Source organism: Lactuca serriola, chromosome 7, assembly GCF_051521515.1.
Source record: "Lactuca serriola cultivar US96UC23 chromosome 7, Lser_US96UC23_V15, whole genome shotgun sequence".
Lineage (NCBI taxonomy): Eukaryota > Viridiplantae > Streptophyta > Magnoliopsida > Asterales > Asteraceae > Lactuca > Lactuca serriola.
This window is the reverse complement of record NC_136414.1, coordinates 48,903,547-48,931,384: the sequence shown is the minus strand read 5'-3', so window position 1 is coordinate 48,931,384 and position 27,838 is coordinate 48,903,547. Positions and strand designations below refer to the sequence as shown.

Here is a 27,838-nt window from a genome sequence, read left to right as displayed (position 1 = left end):
CACTAGATCTCATCTTAGTTTTTCCTAAGGCAACTCTACACCACTCTCCGCCTTCAGCTGCAGAACGAACTTCCGCTAACTTTCTCTAACTAGCTCAAAAATACAATTATATATCACCAAAACTAGATAGATCTTTGAATGAGAGGTACGACAACGCTTGGACTCAAACAAGATCTGCGCAATAGGGTTAAAACCTAACCTTCTAAAATTATTTAGTCTCAGTAATATGTAACTTAACATATTCGCTTACTAGTTAGATGAAGCTAGTTAGAACTCCTAAAAAGCACAAAGTAAGCAGCATTTGGGCATTAAGTAACCAGAACCAATCATAACCTAATCAGGCCATGCTATCACTGACTGATCAGTACTTATCACACACCCGGCTGTGCGACTAAGTTCATGGATCACGAGTAAACTGAATATATAGCACAAGTACAATAATATACAAAATAGCATTTACATTTCATCTTGATGTTTGAATACAAGGTTTTTACAAATAATAATAATACGTGAAATACCTTAACTGATAGGCATATAATACAACAACAAGTAAACTAGGTCACCTCTAATCCAATCCGTCTTGAATGTCTGTTTAAATATTTCCTGAAAATACATGTAGTTTTGAGGGTCAACACAAGGTTGGTGATTGTTACAGGTTTTCTACTAAAATCATTAATACTTTTAATAAGTCTAAAAAGTATTATCTTTGTACGTATAACAATAGTTAAAACAATGTTTCCAATGAGTCTTTAAAAGCCCAAAATGTATTTCGGTATAAGGAAATCCATACTTTAAACTGTGTTTGTAACAAATCCTTGAAATCCAAAAAATTTATTATTTTTTTGTATAAGTAGATCCATACATTAAACTTTGTTCGTAATAAACCTTTGAATATCCTTGAAAACCAAACTGTTATTGTAACATCCCAAAAATACGGTCCAAAATTTCGTTTTAAATCATTAATAAAACCATAGTTAACAATTCATCACATAAAAATCATAAGTCATGTATCTCAAAATATCATAAACATCTGTCAAACATATCAAAGTAAAAACATCATAGGCTAAACAAATGGTGAGTGCACTGCAGTCATCCTGAGCTCTTCCCCTTGCTACCGGAAGTACCTAAAACCAAAACTGAAAACTGTAAGCACGAAGCTTAGTGAGTGTCCCCAAACTACCACATACTATACACATAATCATGCTACTAGGAGATACGGGCCCTGCCTACACTCCGTTAACTAGAAGATATGGGCCCCGCCCACACTCTGCTGACTACGAGATATGGGCCCTGCCCACACTTAGCTAACTATGAGATATGGTCTCCGCCCACACTCGACTAACTATGAGATACGGGTCCCACCCACACTCGGCTACTATGAGATACGTGCCCTGCCCACACTCAGCTACTAAGCATACATACAAGTATCACACAAACAACAACTATAATCAAATCTATCAATCAATCCTATATCCATGCTCAAATAATGCTTATGAGATACGTGCCTCGCTCACACTCATCTATCTTTGAGATACGAGCCTCGCCCACACTCAGCTACTAATAAATACACATAACATATACGAGCCGGCCTTGGTGCCTTCGACCCGTTCAAACCAAGAGGAAACTCACCTCGTAAAGCTGATTGTGAAATCTCGCGGTAAGGATTCTCTAATGGCTGCTCCAACGAATCCCCGACTATCATTATCACAATAACAGTTATTCAAAATCTAATAATCCTTCTTAGGGTAAAATGACCATTTTACCCCTGGTCAAAGTCAACATTCTGGGTTGACTCCACTCGCCGAGTTGACCCATCAACTCACCGAGTTCCATAAATCAGAACCCCTGAAATCGCGATCCAACTCGTTGAGTTCCTTTAAGAACTCGTCGATTTTCTCCTATCAGCAGAATCGGGACTTTCCAACTCCACTTGTCGAGTCTGTCCTGAACTCGTCAAGTCTTTCCTTTTATGGGGTCGGAGCATTTCGACCCAACTCGTCGAGTTCCTTTATGAATTCGTCGAGTTCTTCAGTCTAATAAGCTAACTTAATAGATTAAGCTCCTACCCTTCAGATCTAAGCTCCATACTTCATATACATACTGAAAATGTCCTTTTAAGGGTAAAGTTTCCAACTTTTCCCGTAAACACCCTTCCTTAATGGGTTTAGCTCAAACTCTAACTCTTTAAGACCTAGATCTTGACCCAAAGCCATTAATACTTCAAGCTAAGGCATACAAACTGAGATCTAGACCCTAGACACTACATGAATACGTAAAGTCTCAAAATTTCTCTCCATGCATGGCCTTTTGGAGCTTAAAAGGCCAAAATGACATCCTAAAGCTTGCATGGGGCTTCAATGGCCATAAAGTTTGCACCTTTATGCCATGAAAGCGCTTCAAGGTCCTAGATCTTGAAGTATACTCACTTGGGATGCCCATTTCCCAAGGATCAAGATATTTGGACGAAAAACCCAATAAAAGTGAAAATGAAAAGATCTAAGAAATCATTAAGCAAGTTTGAGACTTGCTTACCAAAAAGTGATGAGGATGGGATGAAGTTTATAGATCTACTCACTCCTTCTTGATTCCTTAAGCTTCTTCTTCTTCTTCTACAAGCTTCAAATACACAAGTTTCTCTCAAAAACGACTCACAAGCTCATACAAAGCATTAGGGTTTCGAGATTTAGGGTTTGGGACTTGGAGGCTGTAAATAAAGCCAGCCTTTGGAGGTTAAGGTGTTTAAATAGGGTGCAAAATACTAAAAATAGGGTTTCACTCTGCCAGTCCTACTCGTCGAGTTGAGGCTCTCAACTCTTCGAGTAGACTTTACAACCCGCGTCTAATTCCATTCCTACTCGACAAGTTTGGGTCCTCCAGCTTGTCAAGTTTCTATACAAAAGTGAATAAATCTTTAATTAAATACATACCAGGAACTATGTGTTACAGTTATGTTACATAAGTAATTCCATACTTAAAAATAGTTCTGAAAGCAAACAAGCCCATGGTTGTTAGTGAGAGAGATATATATATTATAGTTAATGTTTATAGTGAGTCTTATAACTGAGCTATATGACTTGAGTGTACCCCCCCCCCCCCCCCCCCCAACACTTAATTGGACGTTGTAGTAAAAATTATAGACACCTATCACTCGCTTCGATTGATCGGTCGAGGGTTGCAGCTAGTAACCACAGGTGGGGATGTCAACCCCGTATAGATCTATACATATGTATTTCGCTTCAAAGATTATCGGTTAAAGTAGTGTGGGTATGTTAAGTATTTAACTCAGCTAATGAATAACGTCTCACTAAAAAGCCCTTAACTAAAAAGTTTGTGAATAACTCTCAGCCTTAACTTAAGTGTGACTAAGTCACTAGGCATAATGAATATCGTTGTATAAGGTTTATAAAAAACCGAGTATGTTTGACATGTATGTAAAAGTGTCATGGGCTCGCTTTTATAAAATAAATGAATGTTTCAAATTAATGAATATATGTACATGTATAAACGTTGTGTACTTAAACATATAAATGATCATGCATGGTAATAGCTTGAATCCTTGAAATACTACAAAATTTTATAACATGCTTGTTATAATATACAATATCACATAAACATAATATATTTTATATCACGTAGTATTTATTGTGTTAAATAGTTATTTCACGATAAAATAACCCTAATAAGTATACGAAAAATTTATATTAGTTTATGGGAAATCTTCAGAAAAATCCCAATATTTACAGAAAAGTTACACTTTAGTCTCAAGATTTTTTTTGAACGAAAAAGTCCCGAAAACCGGCAAAAATTTGCAGTTTCGCCCTTTTGACCGGTTGAAACCGGTACCAAATTAATTTGGGACTATTTCGTAAACTAATCCAAAATATTGGGATTTTTCTGTAAACAAAAAATATTAGGACTTTTTTGTAAACAAAAATATTACGATTTTTCTACAAACAGAATCCTTATTATTATTATTATTATTATTATTATTATTATTATTATTATTATTATTATTATTATTATTATTAAAAATATAAATAAGAATACTATTTTTTGAACTTGTTATTATTAATATTGTTATTAATACATATAAATGCATTAAATGAAAAAATAATATTAATGACATTGTTTAAGGGTGGAGGTGGAGAAGATGGTGATGCTTTTAGCATTGAAATCGTGAATGTCTGCTTGTATATGGTCATTTCATATTTGTTATTATTGTTTTCAATTCATAATATTAATACTTAACAATTTGAAAGAAGTTGCATATTAATAGTTTAAGGTAGTAGGGTTTCTCACTTTGTAAATAAAATTGTTTAAGGTAGAAGAATTACTTTCCAAATCCAACAAATCCACTACAAACATCTGCGTAGGTAACCTATATCAAAATTCAAAAGTATTTATTATAATATTTTGTTTAATAAAAAGTAATAGGAATAATTCAAAAGTATTAATCAAAATTCAAAAGTATTAATCCAAAAAACATGTCCTATTACTTTTTATTAAACAAGATATTGTAATTAATATTTTCGAATTTTGATATGGGCTACCTATGTACATGTTTGTAGTGGATTTGTTGGATTTGAAAAATAATCCTTCTACCTTAAACATTTTTATATACAAAGTGAGAAATCTATTAGCTTAAACTATTTATAAACAATTTTACAAATATGCAACTTGTAACGACCCGTCTCCGGTATGATGATTCCTTGGTATTTGTTTTGAAGTTTTGCAAGAGGGACTTGGCGAGTTCATAGCCTGACTCTCCGAGTAGGGACTTTTTGCCTTTGAAAAGATAAGCGAAACACCTAATTGCGTTTAAGGTTCTAAACTAAGGGAAAATTAGGGCTTTTAATTGCCATTGACTTCAACGAATCGGGAAAGCGGAGGAACAACAAAAGTCATCGGCTGGGAAAGGAAAACGAACGTAGAGAGAAAAAAACAACGGCTTGATGACTGGCTGATTCGTTGAGCAAGGAAGAGGGGCACGAAAGCAAAGAACGAAGGAAGACGAAAGCTCGCAGGCGCGCTTCGTCGGTTGATTCGCGAGAGGGAGGAGTCTCTGGGTCGAAGAGACCGAAGGAAAGGAATAAAGGGGGAGGTGCCGGGGCTGCTGAGTCGTGGGTGAGAAGGGGAAACACCCTCGTTGTTTGAGTGAACCGAAGAAGGGAAGAAGAACGGGGCAGTGAGGCTCGACAGGTAACCTTCTTGCTTCCTGGTTTTTTTTTTTTTTTTTTTTTTTTTTTATTTATTTATTTTTTTTTGATTTGCAATCCACACAAATGATGATGAAACAGGCAGAAATTTCGAATAAAAGGTGTTTTTTGTTTGTTTCATTCTACAGGGAAGGAAGATGATGCAAAAATGTGCTGAATTTAGTGGGAAAGAATAATGATCGAAAGAGGACTGCTGTTCTCTTGGTTTCAGCTTCCATTAAGAAAAAAAATTACAAACACGTTTTCTTTTGTGTGTAAACTCTTTTGTTCTTGTTTTGACAGAAATCGATGGAGGGTGAAATGATTGTTTCGTTTGGTGTTTGATTTTTGACAGGGGAAAGAACGAGGGGGAGGAAGGGGGATGGACAGTCGCTTGTTCTTCTTCTTCTTTGGTTGAAGATCCATAGACGGGAAGGAAAGATATCATCTTTTTGAATAGATTTCAATGTACTTTTCTTTGAGTTTGAAGATCAAAGAAGATCTGATCGTATCAATTTTATTTTACATGATTTTGATTGTACAGAATTTGGCTGTGAAGGGAAAGAGTGTTTGTGTGTAAAATTGGGTGAGAAAGAGTGTAAGAAACTCTTTAGTGTGATTTTTGTAAAAGATGAAGTATGGAAGCAATTATTAACTTAGCATTTTTTTTTTAATAATTGTGTGTAAGCAAAGAATTGTGTATTAACTTAGCATTTTTTTTTTTTTGGGATAATGACTTGAAAGGGTAACATACTTTTGAATTTGATCACATTTGGTCACTGACGTGCTCTATTAACCCTTTAACTTGTTGAATTGTGCTAATTTTCCCCTTATGACCAGGCTTAGCCGGTTTTAAACGGTTTATTGATCCTACGTGTATTTTTATCTTACGTGGCGAAAGAGGTGGCATGTAGGCCTCGATTTTTCGTCTCCGTCTCGTTAAACCACACCTCGAAGTCTCATTTGGTCCTTAAACTCAACTAGGGCACAAAATTCTCCATCGATCATTCGTCTCCTTCAATCGTTCTATGGCATCATCTCCAAATCCTACTGATCAGAACTTCATTGTAGTGGATTTCCACTACAATGGTCAGTTTGCACCCAATCCCTTAGTTTACTTTGATCCCGACAGAGCATCAGTGCGAGATGTTGACTTTAGTGGGTTTGGGTATGAGAAATTCATGGAATTCCTTCACAAGCTCACCAAATCGAGAAGCTGAACATAGGCAATGTGCTAGACACATTCTGGCCAATTTTAATAAAAGGTTTACTGGTCAACAATACATAAAGTTATTTTGGAGGGCTGTAAAGGCTAGTACTGTGGAGAAGTTTAGAGGTGTAATGGAGAAGATCAAATCTATTGATACTCATGCTTATGATTACCTTATAGACAGAGATCCTACTACCTGGTCTAAGGCATTCTTTCAAGAAGGAAGAGATTGTGATGCAGTGGAGAATGGGGTCAGTGAGAGTTTCAATTCTGCTATTAGGCATGCTAGAAGGAGACCTATAATCACTATGCTGGAGGAGATTAGGTTATTTGTGATGGAAAGGATATACACTCAAAGAGTTGAAGGAATGGGATGGGATTTACTTATATGTCCAACTATTAGGAAGCGTATAGAAGATCTGAAGGTTAAACAGAGGTAATTATTTTACTTTAATATGCTTATGTTAATTATGAGGATGTGTTATTGATTCACTGATGTTAATATGCTTAAACAGATTGTGGGGAGTTACTCCTTGTGGTTATCAAAATTACGAGGTTAGATTCACTGATGTTGCATATGGAGTGGATCTAATTGCAAAGAAGTGTGCCTGTAGAATATGGCAACTTACAGGGATACCATGCTTACATGGAGTGGCAGCAATCTCTTACTTAAATCATGATGCTGAGGCATACTGAGGCTTACCTAAAATGCTACAAATATAGCATTAATCGTCTCAATAGTAGTGATATGTGGCCAGATGTTCCATACCATAAGCCTTTGCCTCCCAAAAGAAGAAGATTACCTAGTAGGCCATCAGTGAAAAGGAAGAGGGATGCAATTAAACGAGAGTTGACTGGACCAAGTAGACAAACTGTCTCAAGAAGGGGAAGCATAATAAAGTGTGGTATTTGTAAGGAACCAGGTCACAACAAGAAAAAGTGTCCATCTAACCAGCAAAGCAATACATCAGGTCAATATTTTTAAAAAACATTACATCATTTGAACAAAGAATTGACATTTTAATTTTTGTTTGCAGTACCAAGTTCATCCAGGGGCAGTGGAGCAGACCCAAGTTTATCCAGGGGCAATGAAGGACCACCACCTACAGCCTAAACACCTCCTCCACCACCACCTGCAGCCCAACCACCACCACCACCACCTGTAGCCCAACAACCTCCTCCACCACCACCTACAGCCCAACAACCTCCTCCACCACCACCTGCAGTCCCCATGCCAAGAAGAAGGGTCACAGTTAGTAGAAGTGGAAGGAGGAAATATTCTGAACGGATTATCAAACAAGCATTAAGGAGGCAGATACCTGGGGTTGGGAGCAATGCAGATAACCCTTCAGTTATTGATTAATTTAGTGGGTGTGTAGTGGGTGCGTAGGAATATCTTTTGTAAGGCAGTTGTGATGTAAAGACAAAGTAGTAGTCTTTTTATTATGCTTTTTTATGGTACTATCAAGTAGGTGTAAGGGCACATGGTGACCCTTCTTTTGTCTATGCAGGAATCTTTTGTGTTACCTAGAAACTACTTTTATGTATGCAGACAAAAACTTATTTAATTTTGAATATTAATGGAGTATTACAATGAATCCAACCACCACATTCACTTACTTTTTTATTATATGTATTTGTTATATGTATGCTACTTTGTGATTCCATTTCAGTCAAAACTAATTCTTTATATGCATGCTACTTTGTGATTCTATTCCAGTCAAAATCATATATGTATTCATTGTTATATGTATGCTTCTTTATGATTCCATTCCAGTCAAAAATACTTCTTTGTGATTCCATTCCAGTCAAAGTTACTTCATTCCATTCCAACAAGAAGTTGAGATAATGGCTCCATTCTTTGTGATTCCATTCCAATGAAAGTTAATATGTATGCAGTTAATATGTATGCTTCTTTATAATTACATTCCAATCAAAATTACTTATGTGTGATTCCATTACAATCAATGTTACTTCATTCCATTCCAACAAGAAGTTAAGATAACAACTCTATTCTATTCAAACAACATCTTTCAATACATCATGTGACTTCATTTCATCATATACACGATGATCAGAAAAAGAAATCCAATGGTAAACTTATATATTTTCTCCTTCATTGCAATGGCATCAGAGTACTTTTCCTTCTTCATCTGTTCCATGTCTTCCTTCACCTTCTCTACTTCGGTCTTCAATGCTACTAATTCAGCTTTCATTCCCTCCACCACTTCCATTAGAGGCATCTGTACAAGTTCTACATCCAACCATTTCCAATATTTGCATTTACCCTTCCACAATAAAATTTCAAAGTGAGATTTCAAATCTGGAATGAATGAATCAGAAAAGTGGGAAAATTTATGTGAAATTGCTTACCTCATTGCACACCATGAAATGCCTCCCTGGATTCTTTGGTGTTGTTGATGTTAGAATACGTGCAGGGAACCCACAATCACAAGTTTTTGGATCATTCACTGTGGATTTCTTGCTTGATCGATTGAGGGAGGATGAGAAGCTGTAGGAGGAAGCCATCGGGTATTAGGGCAACGGGGTATTAGGGCACAATAAATGAACAACAAACGCCCCTCCTTTAATAACAAGAACCCTACATGCCACGTAGGATCAAAACTGACACGTAGGATCAATAAATTCATTGAAACCGACAAAAACTAGTCGGAAGGGGAAAATTTGCACAATTCAACAAGTTAAAGGGTTAATAGAGCACGAAAAAAAGTTCAGTGACCAAATGTGATCAAATTCAAAAGTATGTTACCCTCTCAAGTCATTATCCCTTTTTTTTTTAAATAATTGTGTTTAAGCAAAGAATTGTATTTGTGTAGCTGGCAATTTATTTTATTCATTTTTTATTACCCATGTTTTTTTTCATTATTGTCTTTATTATTATTATTATTATTCTTATTATTTTACCAAAGTATAATATTATATTAAGCTTTAAAAACGTATATCGTTTCGTGTCTGTCCAATTCTCGACGGCGAGAAATTTTTATGATAGTGCTGATTGGTAGATTTTAATTCTAAGATTCTAAAAACGCGAACGGATAATTTTTTTCAAATTGTAGAACTCTTGGAATTTGCGTTTAAAATTTTGTGATTAATAAATCTGAAAAGTCTGATTTTTTTGGCTTTTATAAATCCTTTTACTAAAATATTTCGAATATGAAATTAAATATTAGACTATAACCTGAGTTCAAAAATGTTTCGGAATTTTCATTTTAGGTGTGCAAGTCCCTTAACAACTAGAAACAGATTTAGCAATTTTAAGAAATCATTATCATACTGTTTTTGGATTCTTTAAACGGTCGCATCTATTGCAAACGAACTCTGTTTTCGACGTTCTTTATATTTTCGGAAACAGAGAAACACGTACTACGAAACTATAGTGTTTGTTTTTCTCACAACGGATTAATACGAAATTTCAGTTTTTCTGATTCATTCTTAAGGCTGTCGTTTGAGCTATTTGTTTCATTTGTAAATTTACACATTCGAAAGTAAGACACCATTTGGTGTCTTATAATAGTTGAAATAACATATTCATTTTACGTCCGATGCTCTAAAACTCGATGAATAAAATTACAAATTGATTTATTGTGAACTTCACCGTTCACAGTCTTTGACCTAAATTTTGGGATGTCACATTACCTCCTCGTTATGGGAATTTCGTCCCAAAATTATTACGTTCTAGAACATTTTGTTCCACTATCATTTTGTTCCATTAGTGGAGGGAGCATCGCTGAAAAATTGCAGATACTTTTGTTTCATTTGGTCATCACGTTTCCAAGTAGACTCCGACCCTTTACGAGAGTGCCATCGGGGATTTACTATAGTTATTTGGTTTTGTTTGAGGCTTTTGATTTCTTGATCCATGATCTCCACCAGTTCCTTCAGGAAGTGAAGTTTAGTGTTGACTTGGATCTCATCGAGTGGAAAGATAAGGTTCTTATCAGAGAGACGCTTTTGAAATTACATACGTGGGAGGTGTTGTGAACTGTGTTGAGTTATTGAGGTAGATTAAGTTTCTAAGCCACCGGACCAACCCTTGCCAGGACAGATGTTAGAGATACCCAACTCTAATGACACCTTTCTATATTGCGACCTTTAGTAGGACATGGTTACTTAATTTGAATTCTATGAGTTTGCGTCTCGTGTCGGCGTAGCTTTTCTGAAGATTATGTGCGGCCTTTAATTGTTCCTTTACCTGAACAATCTTATCTATTGTTTCATGAATGATATAAGTACCAGTGAGTAGAATATCTATAGCAAGCTTTTTAGCTAGTTGGGTATCTCTAACTTCTGTCCAGTCTATCGAAGAACGGTATATGCATCTTTACAAGGCCTCAAATGGAGCGGCCTTTATGCTAATTTGATAACTATTGTTATATGGAAATTCAACTAGTTTTAAGTATCCACTGAATTACTGAAGTCTATCTCCCAAGGACGGAGCATGTCTTCCAAAGTTTATATGGTTCCTTCACCTTGTCCTTCCGTTTAAGGATGATATGCAATACTCATGTTGAGTTTGGTTCCTAAGAACCTTTGCAATGATTGTCAAAATATGTAAGTGCATCGGCTATCTCGGTCCAAGATTATAGTTATTGACACATAATGTAGTCTGACTATCTCCTTTAGATAGGTCTTGGTAAGTTTCTCCATCTTATCGGTTTCTTTGATAGCTAGGAAATGGACGGACTTAATCGCATGGTCAACCACTACCCAGATGGTGTCATAACCGCTGGAAGTTCTTGGAAACTTCATTACGAAGTCCATGATCATTTGTTCTTATTTCCATTTTGTGACTAATGGTTGTTGTAGTAGACCAGACGACTCCTGGTACTCTGCTTTGACTTTGGAGCCAGTCAAGCACCTACTGTTATAGGTGGCAATCTCTGCCTTCATGGTGTGTCACCAATAAAACTTCATGAGATCAAGATACATCTTATCTTATCCAGGTTGTATCGATTATCTCGACTTATGAGTTTTATTTAGAACTAGACTCCAGACTTCTCCAAACTCTGGGGTCCAAATTCGGTTCAAGAAATATCGTGTTCCGTATTCCTTGAGGTAGAAAAGATTGTACATACCTCGCAGGTTTTCTTCTATGATATTCTCGAGTTTGAGTGCTTTTAAATGAGTATCACGAATTTGGGTGGTGAGGTTCAAGAAGATGGTTAGGGTTAGAGCCTTTACACGAAGAATCTTTTTCTTGCTCTTTCCTGCTTAAAGCATCTGCCACGACATTTGATTTTCCAGGATGATAATGAATTTCACACTCGTAATTATTTACCAATTCGACACACTTTCATTGTCTCGCGTTGAGCTTCTTCTGGTCGAAGATGTGTTAAAGGCTTTCGTGGTTGGTAAACACGACACACTTTATTCCGTAGAGGTAGTGTCCCTAAAATTTTAAGGCAAACACTATAGCTCCTAACTCTATGTCATGGGTAACGTAGTTTTTCTTGTTTAGATTAAGTTGTGTGGATACGTATGCAAAGACTTTATTCTTTCTGTATCAGAACGCATCCCAACCCTTGGAGAGAGGCGTCACAGAATACTACAAGGTCTTTTTTTCTTCTAGGAGAGACAAAATTGGTGCATTGGATAAAAACTACTTCGATTTCCGGAAGGCAAACTCTTGATTGTCTCCCCAATTAAATTTTTTTGTCTTTCTGGGTTAGTGTAGTGAGAGGCTTGGCTATTTTAGAGAAGTTCTTGGAGAATCTCTGATCATAGTCTGGAAGCCCTAGGAATTGGCATACTTCATTTAGTTTCATTGGTTAGTCCGAATACCATAACCAGAAACTTGTAGCGACAATACCGAGTCTTGAATGTCATCTTTAGAATGTATACTTCTTGAACTCTGAGTTGATGGTATCTGGATCTTAGATCGATATTTAAATAGTAAACGGATCCTTGTAGTTAGTCGAATAGGTCATCGTTCCTCGGGAGTTGATATTGGTTCTTGTTGGTGAGTTTGTTCTACTCTCGATATTCAATGCATATCTTGAACGATATATCCTTCTATATGACAACAATATTGGATCTCCTCATGGAGAGAATCTTGTCCAGATAAAGTCTTTGTCAAGAAAAGTTTTTCAAGTTGACTGGATAGTTCTTGCATTTCCAATGGAGCCAGACGATAAGGATATCTTGCCACTGGTGCTACACCATGGATTAGGTCAATTCAGAATTCAACCTGTTTGACTGGAGGTACTCCATGTATATCCTCTAGAGATATGTCCGGGTAATCACACACTTGCGGTATGTCTTTGATTTCCTGACCCTTTTCTTGCATATCCACCACGTAGGCCAAGAAATTGAAGCATCTTTTTGCAAACACCATCTTGCCTTCATGCAAGAGATAATTCTTAGATTTTTTCCTGATTTATCTCCATAAATCTTGAGAGTTTCACTATTGGGTAAACATAGTCGGACGGATTTTTTGTAGCATAAGATCACTGCTCGATGAAGTGATAACCAATCCATTCTAATGATCACATCGAAACTTCCAATGGTCATATGTATTAGGTTGACGGGAAAGACAAGGTTATTCGGGGTGAGAAGGTAATTAGTGAGTATTTATAAGGTGCTTTATAACTGTTCATTTGCTACTTATATTGTGAAAGCTTTGTTATATTTTCATGATTTATGGTTAATCATGCTTCTAAACAATAACCACAGTTGGTTCCTAGCGAGCATCTCTAGCAACTATCATAAATCCTCTTCCTTTTCCACCCTGGTTCTTTACTTTTGGGTAGTGCTTCTTGAATGCCCTGGTTGATTGCACTCAAAGCAACTTCAGCTTCCTCCTGTAGCAGTGGTTGAGGTTGTGTTGTTCTGGGCCTTTATGCAAAACTTTGAGGTGTGACCTCTCGAGTTACAGATGCTGCAGGCCATGTAATTTCCGGCATGGTGGAAATTACACTTGGTAGAATGTGGTAAATTACTAGATTAGGGATTTGATTGAGTAGGAGTGTTTGTGATTATGACATACACAACTATAGTTTTGGATTGGGTTTTTGATGTTTGAAGTTCCCCTTTGACTTGTCATGGAACTTCCTTTTTGTACTCCCAACCTGTTTTTTTTTTCAGTTTGTGGGGTCATGGTACCATGATGAATACACTGCTTACTCAATTGATTTTCTAATTTCTTAACACTATCAAAGGTAGTGGTTCTGGATGCAGTAACCAGACCTTCAACTGGTGTAGCTAGTCCCCAGATGTACCTTTCGATATTTTTGTATTTTGGGTTCACCATTCCTGTGTAAAGGTTTGTGAGGTTGTTAAATAGGGAGGTATAAGTAGTCACCTCCGATCCTTTTCTGGTAAGGTTCCAAATTATAAATATAGAATTGAAATCCTACCAATTTCAAACGGTAGAGAGAAGTTTGGAGACTACTGAATGATCGATTGGGAACTATGGGTTTCTATGCTTTGACGGTAGCGGAGCTATTGGTTCTTTTGTTCTTCTTTGGGTTTAGGTAAACTAGGAAAATCTGAACGTTATCCTAGATTTTAATGTATTTTTAATATATATATATATATATATATATATATATATATATATATATGTTGTTTTAGGGTTGACATAAGGTTTCTAAGGCACTAGCTTTCTACATCGAATCTTGAGAACCTCCTTCAACCTCTAAAACTTTCAACCTTTGTAGTCTGTCAGACTCCTGTATCAAGGTTTGTTGTTCACCGACCCGACCATAAATAACATAGGCATACGTTCCAGGTTTATTTACGGTATGGCTTACGTACGGTACTAACCTTAATTGAGGCGTTTGACCTAAAGTGTTAAGTTGGTAGTTTTAGTTGGAGGCATGTTAGAATTTTATTAAGTGTTCTCATTGCGGGTCAGAGTATATATATAACTCTTATATAATATCGTTGGTGGGGTTTTTAGTATTATTATATTTTGTTTTGTACTCCAAGATTACCAAGCACAAATGAGGGCCAGACAGGAAACACCAGAGGGCAGGACCATTTTAGCAATTAAGTCGTTCTGAAATCCAACAGCCCAAACGACATTTCAAACCAGATCCCTATATCGTAAGTAGCTAAGAACTAGTGTAATTAATATTATGAATACTTTTATTAGAAGCTAGTTTCTATAATTGTATTCCCCTTTCAAGGATACGAGTTCTCTATAGCCATTTTAGCTCTGATACCAATCGGTCACACCCCCGGCCGAGGCAGTGGAACACGTCGTGTTGTGCGACTAATTTCATGGAGCACAGGTAAACTGAATATACAACACAAGTACAACAATAAACAAAATAGAATTTACATTCCATCTTGAAGTTTGAATACAAGGTTTTTACAAATAATAATAATACATGAATTGCCTTAACTGATAGGCATATAATACAACAACAAGTAAACTATGTCACCTATAATCCAATCCGTCTTGAATGTATGTTTAAAGATTTTTTGAGAATACATGTAGTTTTGAGGGTCAACACAAGGTTGTTGAGTGTTATAGCTCTTCTGCTAAAAATGGTAATACTTTTAATAAGTCTAAAAAGTATTATTTGTGTACGTATAACAATAGTTAAAAAAATGTTTGCAATGAGTCCTTAAAAGACCAAAATGTATTTTGGTATAAGTAAATCCATACTTTAAACTGTGCTAGTAATAAATCATTGAAAGCCAAAAAATGATTTTTTTTTGTATAAGTAAATCCATACTTTAAACTGTGTTCGTAATAAAACCTTTGAATATCCTTGAAAACCAACTGTTATGTTACATAAGTAATTCCATACTTAAAAATAGTTTTGAAAGCAAACAAGTCCATGGTTGTTAATGAGAGAGATATATATTCTAGTTAATGTTTATAGTGAGTCCTATAACCAAGCTATATGACTTGAGTGTACCTCCTACAACAATTCATTGGACGTTGTAGTAAAAATTGTAGACACCTATCACTCGCTTCGATTGATCGGTCGAGGGTTGCAGCTAGTAACCACAGGTGGGGATGTCAACCTCGTATAGATCTATACATATGTATTTCGCTTCAAAGATTATCGGTTAAAGTAGTGTGGGTATGTTAAGTATTTAACTCAGCTAATGAATAACGTCTCACTAAAAAGCCCTTAACTAAAAAGTTTGTGAATAACTTTCAGCCTTAACTTAAGTGTGACTAAGTCACTAGGTATAATGAATATCGTTGTATAAGGTTTATAAAAAACCGAGTATGTTTGACATGTATGTAAAAGTGCCATGGGCTCGCTTTTATAAAATAAATGAATGTTTCAAATTAATGAATATATGTACATGTATAAACGTTGTGTACTTAAACATATAAATGATCATGCATGGTAATAGCTTGAATCCTTGAAATACTACAAAATTTTATAACATGCTTGTTATAATATACAATATCACATAAAAATAATATATCACGTAGTATTTATTGTATGAACTAGTTATTTCACGATAAAATAACCCTAATACGTATACGGAAAATTTTTATTAGTTTATGCATAACAATATGGTAAATTGTTAAATAATAGTATTTTTATAAACTAGATTTATTGTATTTTCACATAAAAAGGAAATTGATTTGTATAAGAAAAATATTTAGGCACATGTATCCCCCCTAAAATAATTAAAAAATTAAAAAGTGGTCATAAGCACTCACTCTAGAAGCGTTAGTTCGATTTGTACGGAATTGATTTATTTTGAGAAGTTTGATGTGAGAAACCGCACGGTCACGATTCGTGAACTTTGAAATATTTTCGGGACCGTTTCGAGAGCGGTACCAAATCGAGGCAAACTCTGAATACTAGATATGACCTCAAAATAACAGGGGTCAAGGTCGGCCAGTGAGACGATGGGGGATAAGCTTCATCGTCGAGTTTAAAATGTTAGGGTTGTTTGGTGAAAATATTCCAAATGAGGGGATGTTTTAAATAAATGAGTTCAATGTTTTAAGGCTTGGGACTTATTTTTAATAAAGGGTTTAATAGGGAGGGTAGTTTGGTCATTTTAAAGAGGGTTTAATAAACTAGGGCTTTTTTTGTAAAAAGGATTCTTATGGAGGGACTAATTGCGTTTAAGGGTCTAAACTAAGGGAAAATTAGGGCTTTTAATTGCCCATGACTTGAACGAATCGGGAAAGCGGAGGAACAACAAAAGTCATCGGCTGGGAAAGGAAAACGAACGTAGAGAGAAAAAAACAACAGCTTGCTGACTGGCTGATTCGTTGAGGGACAAAAAGAATTTTTAGAAAAAGATAGCGGGAAAAGATGTTTGGTAAAAGTATTTTAAAAGCAACTTTTGGGAATTTGATATAAGAAAAATTGAGTTTTTGGTAAAAGTATTTTAAAAGCAATTTTTGGGAATTTGATATAAGAAAAATTGAGTTTTTGAAAAAGTGAGTAATTCCAATTCCTAGGTTTTTGTGACTTTTCCTAAAATCCTTTTGCCTCTGAAGAGATTAGGCAAACACCCCCGAAAGCAAAGAACGAAGGAAGACGAAAGCTCGCAGGCGCGCTTCGTCGGTTGATTCGCGAGAGGGAGGAGTCTCTGGGTCGTAGAGACCGAAGGAAAGGAATTAAGGGGGAGGTTTCGGGGCTGCCGGGTCGTGGGTGAGAAGGCGAAACACCCTCGTTGTTTGAGTGAACCGAAGAAGGGAAGAAGAACGAGGCAGTGAGGCTCGACAAGAAGACGAAGTGAAGTGCCAGAGGGAAGGGTCTCCGTTCTTTGATCGGTCGTGTAGAAGAACTAGGGTAGAAGTCAAAACTGGTCTTCGAGTTCTTGACTGATTGAAGGGAAGAAGATGAACGGAAGCAGCCATATCAAGATATCGATGGATAGTGGCTAACAGGTTACCTTCTTGCCTCGTTTTTTTTTTTTTTTTTTTTTTTCGTGATTTGCAATCTACAAAAATGATGATGAAACAGGCAAAAATTTCGATCAAAGGGTATTTTTGGTTTTTTTCATTCTACAGGGAAGAAGATGAAGCAAAAATGTGCTGAAATTAGTGGTAAAGAAGAATGATCGAAAGAGGACTGTTGTTCTCTTGGTTTCAGCTTCCATTAAGAAAAAAAATTACAAACACGTTTTCTTTTGTGTGTAAGCTCTTTTGTTCTTGTTTTGAGAGAAATCGATGGAGGGTGACAACATTGTTTCGTTTGGTGTTTGATTTTTGACAGGGGAAAGAACGAGGGGGAGGAGGAGGGATGTACAGTCGCTTCTTCTTTGGCCGAAGATCCATAGACGCAAAGGAAAGATATCTTCTTTTTAAATAGATTTCAATGTACTTTTATTTGAGTTTGAAGATCAAAGAAGATCTGATCGTATCACTTTATTTTACATGATTTTGATTGTACAGAATTTGGCTGTGAAGGGAAAGAGTGTTTGTGTGTAAAATTGGATGAGAAAGAGTGTAACGAAATTTCAGTGTGATTTTTGTAAAAGATGAAAAGTGGAAGAAACTATTTACTTAGCTGTTATTATTATTATTTTTTATTTATTTTTGTTTCATAATAGTATGTAAACAAAGAATTGTGTTTGTGTTTTTGGCTATATATTTTATTCATTTGACTATTAGCCATGTTTTTTTTCATTATTATTATTATTATTATTATTATTATTATTATTATTATTAGTTTACCAAAGTATAATATTCGATTAACCTTTAAAAATGGATCTCGTTTAGCGTGTCTATTGACGTTGGGAAATTTTTCTGATAGTGCCGATCGGTTGATTTTAATTCTAAGATTAAACCCGAACGAATAAATTTTGCGAGTTGTAGAAATCCGGGAATTTGCGTTTAAAGTTTTGCGGTTAATAAATCTGAAAACGTCTGATTTTTTTTTTTTTACTTTTGTAAATATTTTTACAAAAATATTTCAAATCTTCTACTCTATCTTCTATGCTAATAAATAAAGATCTTTTGCCACGTGTTATATTCTTATTTATTTTGCCACATGTAATTTTATGGTTATTTTAAATTAATTTTTATTCCAAATGTCGTTTTATAGTTTTTCTATTTTATTAAAATCCATATATTATTTAAATCTAATAATAAATGCATATCAATTTCATTAATAAAATTTTCTTTTAATTTCAAAATTACTAAATTAACGTTTCATTAATTTCCTTTATTTATTTATCTAAATCATTTGTTTAAATTTAAAAGAGAAAAAAACACTTTAATTTTTATAACTCAATATTTTTTTTCTCACTTTTTTTATAAATTCAAACTTCTCAAATAGTTTGAAATTTATATTTAAAATTTCTTTTAAATAAACCCATGTAATACATGGGTCTCACACATAAAATGAAATTAAATATTAGACTATAGCCTGAGTCTAAAAATGCTTTCAAGATTTTCATTTTAGGTGTGCAAGTCCCTTAACAGATAGAAATGGATTTCAATGTACTTTTTGTTTCCTTTGTAAATTTACACATTTGAAAGTAAGACACCATTTGGTATCTTATAATAGTTGAAATAACTCATTTATTTTATATTCGATGTTGTAAAACTCAATGAATAAAATTACAAATAAATTTACCGTGAACCTGACCGTTCACAGTCTTTGACCTAAATTATGAGATGTCACATTACCTCCTCGTCACGAAAATTTCGTCCGGAAAGTATTATGTTCTAGAATATTTTGTTCCACTATCATTTCGTTCCATTAGTGGAGGGAGCATCACTGAAAAATTGCAGATACTTTTGTTTCATTTGATCATCAAGTTTCCAAGTAAACTCCGACTCTTTGTGAGAGTTCCATTGGGCATTTACTATAGTTATTTGGCTTTGTTTGAGGCTTTTTATTTTTTGATCCATGATCTCCACTAATTCTTTCACGTAGTAAAGTTTAGTGTTGACTTGGATCTTATCGAGTGGAAAGATAAAGTTCTTATTAGAGAGACGCTTTTGAAATTATATACGTGGGAAGTGTCATAAACTTTGTTGAGTTCTTGAGGTAGATTAAGTTTCTAAGCCACCAGACCAACCCTTGCCAGGATTTCAATAGCTCCGATGTAACAGAGTTTACCTTGTTTTCCAACTCTAATGACACATTTCTATATTGTGACCTTTACTAGGACACAGTTTCTTACTTTGAATTCTATAGGTTTGCGTCTCGTGTCGGCATAGGTTTTCTAACAATTATGTGCGGCCTTTAATTGTTCATTTACCTGAATAATCTTATCCGTTTTTTCATGAATGATATCCGTACTAGTGAGTAGAATATCTGTAGCATGCAGTTTAGCTAGTTGGGTATATATAATTTTTTTTCCAGCCCATCGGAGAATGGTATCCGCATCCGTACAAGGCCTCGAATAGAGCGGCCTTTATGCTAATGTGATAACTAATGTTGTATGTAAATTCAACTAGTGGCGAGTAAGTTGTTGGGTTTTAGATTACTATAACATCCAATGGTGCACATACAACCCTAAATGCTTTGGATCTATGTTTTCTCTAACTATACATGCAATATTTTTTTCAAAGCATTAAGCCTACAGCTAGCATACAATTGACATAAACAACATAATATACTAGTTAGGAGTTTACCTCTTTATGTAGCTTGTAGAACTTGTTGTATTTGGCATTTACGAACTTAGTGCCCCAAATGTTGCACCTTAAATGTACAAAACACACCTTGGACAAAGGATGACTTTTGAGAGAGTATTCTTTGATCTTCAAACTCAAATAAAAGTATGGAAATCCCTCTTAAGGCCAATTCCATACAGTTGATTTAAATAGGTGTGTGTCACTCATTGACATTGACATGGCATAGACCAAGTTAAATTATGTTTACACTAGCCATCAAAAGCTCACCAGCACAAATCCTAAGTTTTTATATAAGCGATACGACTTGTTCGTGTTTTGTTGTGTTCTCTAGATCCATTGATAATAAATCCTAAATTGGCACTAATCTTAGTAAGGCCAATTCCATACAGTTGATTTAAATAGGTGTGTGTCACTCATTGACATTGACATGGCATAGACCAAGTTAAATTATGTTTACACTAGCCATCAAAAGCTCACCAGCACAAATCCTAAGTTTTTATATAAGCGATACGACTTGTTCGTGTTTTGTTGTGTTCTCTAGATCCATTGATAATAAATCCTAAATTGGCACTAATCTTAGTAAGGATTTAAAACTTACATGTGGCGGTTAGAAGCACGTACTGTGTATAGATCTATACGGGAAGTCATGATCCCATGCCCTGACTGTTAGCTACAGTCCGTCTTTTGGGGTGATAGTTGTCATAATGCTACGACGCCTGAAGAACGTCGCTACAGGCATATTATGTTTAGTATGGTTATAAAACTCATCGGATATACAATTATTATGGTATTATGCTTTTATGAACGAGTAGTTATTAAAACTATTCTTCATCTAACAAGTGCGATCTTCGTATAGCTTTATTATATAAAACTATGCCACAACTTTTAAGCACGTCGGTTGCTTGCGATTTTCAGTCTTAGAGACTGCCAGTTATGTTAGGAAAATAAGGGTTTTTCCTGCATCTAAAACAAACAACTAATAGGAAAATAAGGGATTTTCTTGGTGCAACTATTTACTACTTATAACACGAACATTCATATGCATTTCATACTTTTATAAGAAAATAAGGGTTTTTCTTGGAAAGCACAACAAATCATATCTCAACTATTAGGGAAAATATGGGATTTTCTGGATCTAATACATTCATTTTCAACCCAATGAATCATAACTCTTTTCATTTGAAAATACCGTGTTTTCTGGAAGACATACATGAACTTTCGAATGGCGTACATTTTCTCAAAACACTACTTATGAACTCACCAACTTAATTGTTGACACTTTTTCTTTGAAATAACTTGTATTCTCAGGGAACCGCTAAGCAGGTTTGGAAATCAACTTTTGAGGATTAACGTGCTGACGTTAATTACTTCTTTTGAAAGATGTTTATGCATTTATCTTTTGAACATGTAACGAATACAATTATGTAAACATTTTGGAAACCTTAATATGTATGGTGGTGTGTACTTTCCTTTCTATGAACTGTTATGATACTGAATATGACGTCCTCCGCCCCCGAACGTTTCCGCCGTTCTGGTTTGGGGGTGCGACATGGAGCCTGCACCGGTCCTGCAGCAAGCTGTGGACAGTTGACCCTCAAGTGCCCAACCTGATGACAATGATAACAAATCCTCAAATCCCGAACCGGCGCTGGCTGCTGTCACACCCCTAAACCTGAACGGCGGAAACGTTCGGGGGCGGATGACTTCATGTGGTAGCATAACAAATGAATACATAGTAAAGAAAGCAATACAACCATCATATATATAATTGAAAGTTTACATTGTTAAAAAGTACATGTTCAAAACCAATTACAATATGATGCCAAAATATGAATTTAAACTGACGGCGCAACGTCCCTTCTTCAAAAGTTGTTTTGATACTTGTAATCACTGAATCCCTGGGACATACAAGTAGTTTTGAAAGAGTAGATCATCATTTAAGCTGGTGAGTTTCATAAGTATTAAATGACAATGTTTGTATGAAATGAAATGTTTTGTTTTTGTTTGTTTGTTTCTAGAAAATCCCATATTTTCTACTAGCATAAATGTAGCCTTCTATCAAGACAAATGTTTGTTTCTAGAAAATGTATGTACGTGTAAAATAACCAATATGTTTGAAAACCTCGTAAATCAATGTATTTTTAATACCCCATGTGAGTTTTATAACCATACTATTGACTCGGAATGCCTATACACAACGTTCTTCAGGCGTTGGAATGTTATGACGTTTGTCACCCCAAATGGTGGACTGTAGCTAATAGTCAAGGCGCGGGTTGTCAAGCCCGTATAGATCTATACACAAACACCATGCTCCCTCTCCAAGGGATTCTGGTATATAATACAGGACTTGAAATGTGTACTCGAACGTACGTGAAGTTAATGTCTCACAAATCGTGGTATAAAAACAGATTTACGTGTTAAAATGTTCGTTTGTTCTTATGTATGAAAGTGACTTCTTGTAAATTTTGTTTCTAGTATGTAAAAGTTAGCAATATTCTCGTAAAACTATACCTATTATAGCTTTCTAAAAGTGTGTCTCATTTGTTTAGAAATCCCTAGAAAATGAATCACTTGATATGAAAGTATAGATTTTTATAGTGTCTAAGATAGACACGTATACATATAATCTAAGCAAAATGTTTAGTTTATACATGCATTACAACAATTTATATTTCAAAAGATAGAATGCTATTTTAATATATTTTATATACGAGAGTTCCCTATAATGTTTATAATTCACATATGATTCTATTTAATAAAAGTGTATAATAAAACTTTATATATAACACCCGATAATAATCGTGTGTTTTACTTGTATTCCCCCCCTTGAAAGCATATAAAAACATTTAGAATATTTAAAAGGGTTAATTAAGGGGTATGAACTCACTTGAAAGTTTGAAGAAAGCGAGATGGAAACCGGGCAGAATTTCATCTCGGGAAAACGGATTTTCTCGGGATTCTCAGGAATCTCGGGAGTACAAACGATCTTCGGGACTTGAGCAAAGTGACCGGGGCTTCGGGTTAGCACGGGCACAGAAAACGAGGCAAGAACGCAAAAGAAATGAGAGAAATGGAGCCCTTTCTTCGGAACCCTCGCATCCCTTTTATAGGGGCTGGGAACCACCTCGGTACGCGGGGCGTACGAGGGTACGCTGGGCGTACGCGTACGTCGCGCATGACCAGATCCTCGACTGCCTCGGACTCGGATGGGACGGGCTGCTAGCTTCGCATAGGGCGAGACGTGGACGATCCGAAGCCTAGGCCTTTAGTACGCGGGGCTTACGAGCTTACGCGGGGCGTAACTCGGCCCTATCTGATGACTCCCCTTCGGATAATACCAAGGATTAATAATTAAATTTATATTTTATTTAATTAATAAACTTCTAAAATTCATATCTTCTTCATACGAATTCCGTTTTCGATGGTCTTTATATCCACGCGTAGGTGAGACTACGCTCTACAACTTTCGTTTAGATTCCGTCGGCAAATTTCGAAATTATTTTTATTATTTATTTTTAAAATGTCATTTTTAAGAGAATTTCGTTAGAAATTCATAACTTTTTTATCTGACGTCAATTTTTGCCAGACTTTTTACCGCTGAAATACCATTGTCGAGACCTTCGATTCTCGTTTAGGTCATTCCGGCCAAAAGTCGCTCGATCTCCGATTCGAGTTTTTAGCTGTCTGTTGCTAAGCCGAACTTTGGAAAAATCATAACTTCAATATACGAAGCCGGATTTGGGCATTCTTTTTACGTACGATCACGGTTTAATGATATCAAACATAGTAGGGAATTAAATAGAAACTTTTTGGGCATTTTATTATCAAAGTTAATTTCATTAACTCAAAAGTGGTTACAATACTTGACTTTTTAGGTCATTACAAAGAGTTGAAATCTCGGGTTGTCACAGCTGCCGACAATCCCTCGCATAGTGCCCCTCCTTTCCTGCGGCATGCACCACTGGACCTACAAACTCTGGTGTTACCCCTCCCACACTTCCCACAAGTGTGGCTGCTCTGATTTCCCACCCTAGAATCAACGGTCTTGGACCGTTTCGGCGCCGGTTGCGATTGCATGGGAGCCTGCCTCAGCTCACGCAACTGCAACTCAATCTCTAACTCATGCCGCCTGGCGGCCTCCTGCAACTCCAACAAAGTCTCGCACCTCTGCGTAGACACAAACTGTCTGATATCCCTCTTGAGCATGCTCAGATATCGAGACATCTGAGCCTGCTTCGAAGCGAACTCAGGGCAGAACATTGCCCTCTCATTGAACATCCTGGTGATCTCAGTCACCGACTCTGAACCCAGCTTCAGCTCAAGGAACTCCTGAGCCAATCTCTCTCTCTCTCAACCCGCGGAACATAACGAGTGCTGAACATCTCTCTGAACTGATCCCATGAAACCGCGGCCCTCTGTGCATCCGAATATGACCCCGTGGTCAATCTCCACCAATCCTTCGCCTCGAGCCTTAACAGGTTCAGAGCACACCTCACCCTCGGATCAGCAGGGTATGAACACATGAAGAAACACCCCTCCACGTCCAATAACCATCTCATAGAAACAATCGGGTCCTGAACTCCATCAAAGGTGGGAGGCTTCGTATTATCGAAGTCCCGATACTGAAAACCCCGACTAGCTCCTCCCCCTGCCGCTGCTACAACCGCTGTAGGCGCCGCAGCAGCCGTCTCTGTGAGAGCTGCATAGCGCTCATCAAAATACTCAACCATGGCAGTCTTGATCGACCCAAACAGTTCCGGCAACTCAGCCCGGAACAACGCAGCAACCTCATCATGCAGGATCTCATGAATCCTCGCATCCAACTCGCACGTGCTCATCTGACCAATAACCTCGGGCGGCACAGACCTGCCCGTAACTCCCTCTCCTGCTCCCGATCCTGAACCAGATCCACTCCCAGCATGCCTCGGAATCTCCATACTGAAAAACACCACAAAATCTCAGACACTTCCCACTAACCCGGGAACCAACTCTCAACTCAACCCTAGAGGTCGTGGTTTCCCTGATACACGTATGGGTCCTATGCTTTCAGTAGTACGGGCCCATACTACCTTCCACACCTACCCATATTTGTATGAAGTACTACCACAACACCCTAGTGAAAACATACAAACAAGCGCTCAACCCTCACTACTTGAGGAACACTGGAAATCTCCCACAAGGAAACCCTAGGCTAACAGGCATCATAAATCAGGCAACATTATCATGAAATCCTGAAGATCCCTAGCCTAGCACTAGCATGCTGTTCTATCAAAGCTCAAAATCAAATATCATGTATGGTATTTTGGGGTTACTTACTGGCTCCGGCTGATCGTACCTCCGCGTCCTCCTTTTACTCATTTTGAAAACCATTTTAAATTCTCTTTTGAAAACCCTCCTCGATTTGAGACTGGAGTCACACGAGTGTTCCTCCAATTCACTCAAACCAAGGCTCTGATACCAACTTGTAACGACCGAAAAATTTCAACCAATTTAAACTTTTCAAAAACAACCCGATTTCATTAAATTATTACAAAAAGGTTTTCAGTACAATTAAATTAAAGTATTCCCAGAATCACATCACAATATAAACATGAGGAGCGGTACGATCACGCCTTTGCCTTGCTACAGTCTCCTGAAGAACCTGAAAAACATAAAACACAACTGTAAGCCCGAAAACTTAGTGAGATATCCCCAAAATACCAACCACATATACCATACACGCATAACATGCCATATCATAACCGATCACAGAACAGCCATGCACTTCGGGTCTACTGTGTGATTGGTCCGCCGCACCGGCCAACAGTCCACCTGGTCCACCCCCCCCCCCCCCCCCCGAGTCTAGCCATATACATCAAGTCTGCAGTGTGATTGATCCGCCCGCACCGGGCCTTCATACCACCTGGTCCACTCTCTAAGTCTACGGTATGACTGGTCTGCCCGCACCGGGCCTTCAGTCGGCCTGGTCCACTCTCCGATCCTCGGCACGTCTGGTCCGCCCTCTTGGGGCCTACAGCCTATCCGGACCGCTCGCTGGGCCTTCGGGACAACCGGTCCGCCCTGGGTATCTTGGCCTACAGCACAAAGCAGGACCCGCCTCAACCCAACTCCAGTCCAAACAACCATGTGCACATAAACATACAATCATATAACAATTCACAGTCAAAAAACCGATCAAACAGATCACATAGCATATCATCACCCTAACCAGGATACTGACCTAACCGGTCACTAGCATAGCATCACCCTACATCTCAAAATACCAACCTCAACCAGGTCTCTAACATATACCATCCTAGCTTCCAGGATGCAACATATCAAAGCAATAACATAACAACAAATACCCGGATCTCAATCCGATAAAGGGTCGGCCTTGGTGCCTTAGACCCTATTGATATAGTGAGGATAACTCACCTTGAAATTGCCGACTGAACAGATAAACCCAAGCTACTCCAACCACTGATACGATCTCCAACACTGGCCAACACCAAGACACTGAACTCAAAACAATACCCAATATTTACCAAAATGCCCTTGGAAAATAACTGGTCAACCCTTGGCCAAAGCCAACCCTTGACTGACTCTACTCGCCGAGTCAACCCAATGACTCGCTGAGTCCACATACACAAAACTTCCCCCCATCCGCGACTTAACTCGCCGAGTCGCCCCAAGACTCGTCGAGTCCAGTAACTCTGAGTCCTTTCTCACTCGACTCACCGAGTCATCCCTTGACTTACCGAGTCACAGCTTAACCAGAAGAAACTTGGACCTCACGACCAGACTCGCCGAGTCCAAGAACAGACTCGCCGAGTCCAAGGCTATCTTCAACCTACTCGCTGAGTTGTTCTTCCAACTCGCCGAGTTCCAGACCATCTTCAAGCAACTCGCCGAGTGCCTCTAGATCTCATTCCAAACAGGACCTTCCAGGCCATGCAATTGATCCAAAACGTAGATCTAGCCTCCTACAACCCATCCATCACATAAAGTGGCAAACTTTACGTGAATCCAAAGAGATCTAGGCATTTTACACTTTAGGGCTAGGGTTTGGGACATGATGGCTTCACTAATCACTCAAGAACAGAGACTTTAATGCACTTTGGACCTCCTCCACTCCAGATCTGAGGTAGCAACCTCAGATCTAATCTTCAAACACAAGATACCACAAGCTAAGCTTCCCAAACATTCCAAAAATAATGGATCTAGAAGAATAACAGCCCAAGAACGAGATTGTACCTCAAAAGGAAGCCCCAACAGCAATGAAATCCGAATCTAAGCAAAGCCCCTTGCTCCAAGCCTCCTAACTCTCCAAGATCTTCCTCCAAATCTCTTTTCCAAGGTACAAATGCACTCCAATCCTTCACAATCATGTTTCTAGGGTTTTCTGGACTTAAGGGAAGGTAGGGAGGCTGGGGAGAGGATATAATGTCCTTTATATAGGACTCATCCTCCAAAATTAGGGTTTTCTCCACTCAGCGCCTACTCGCCGAGTCCAGCCGCCGACTCGCCGAGTCGGCCACTTAATACGCGACTAAAATCGCGACCCTACTCGCCGAGTCCACTCGTGGACTCGCCGAGTTGCCCTTTCCAATTTACTCTTTTAACCCTTCAACTTTACTCTTGATATTTCGGGATGTTACAAAATTCTCAATCTTAGTTACTTTAGGAAAATGTGAATAAGGTGCTAACCCATGAAATTACACTTTACACTTTGTTTAAGTCATTGGTGGAGCGTGTGTGGTTAACCGACACACTAACTTAGACTTAACAAGGTAGGTAAAGGGTGACTTAAGGTTTATCATAGTATCGGTGGAGCATGTGTGGTTTACCGGTACATCGATTGAGTGATAAACTTTAAGGGTACCAAGTGATTTGCATGGTTACTTCACA

General features: G+C 37.3%; 1 protein-coding gene across 1 annotated transcript; it reads left to right on the top strand.

The window, feature by feature from the left end:
• The first annotated feature begins 6,341 nt into the window (after nucleotides 1–6,341).
• On the top strand, nucleotides 6,342–7,101 carry LOC145063950 (uncharacterized). The gene is made up of 2 exons (XM_079011501.1): nucleotides 6,342–6,841; nucleotides 6,921–7,101. Exons 1-2 carry the CDS (start codon nucleotides 6,342–6,344, stop codon nucleotides 7,099–7,101), a joined length of 681 nt encoding a protein of 226 aa, XP_078867627.1.
• The last annotated feature ends 20,737 nt before the right edge of the window (nucleotides 7,102–27,838 follow it).

Excerpts from the sequence above, each read along its gene's own strand:
- LOC145063950 (XM_079011501.1), top strand. The coding sequence starts at position 6,342 with ATGTTGACTTTAGTGGGTTTGGGTATGAGAAATTCATGGAATTCCTTC. Across the intron at positions 6,842-6,920 it reads GATCTGAAGGTTAAACAGAG|ATTGTGGGGAGTTACTCCTT; the intron begins GTAATTATTTTA and ends ATGCTTAAACAG.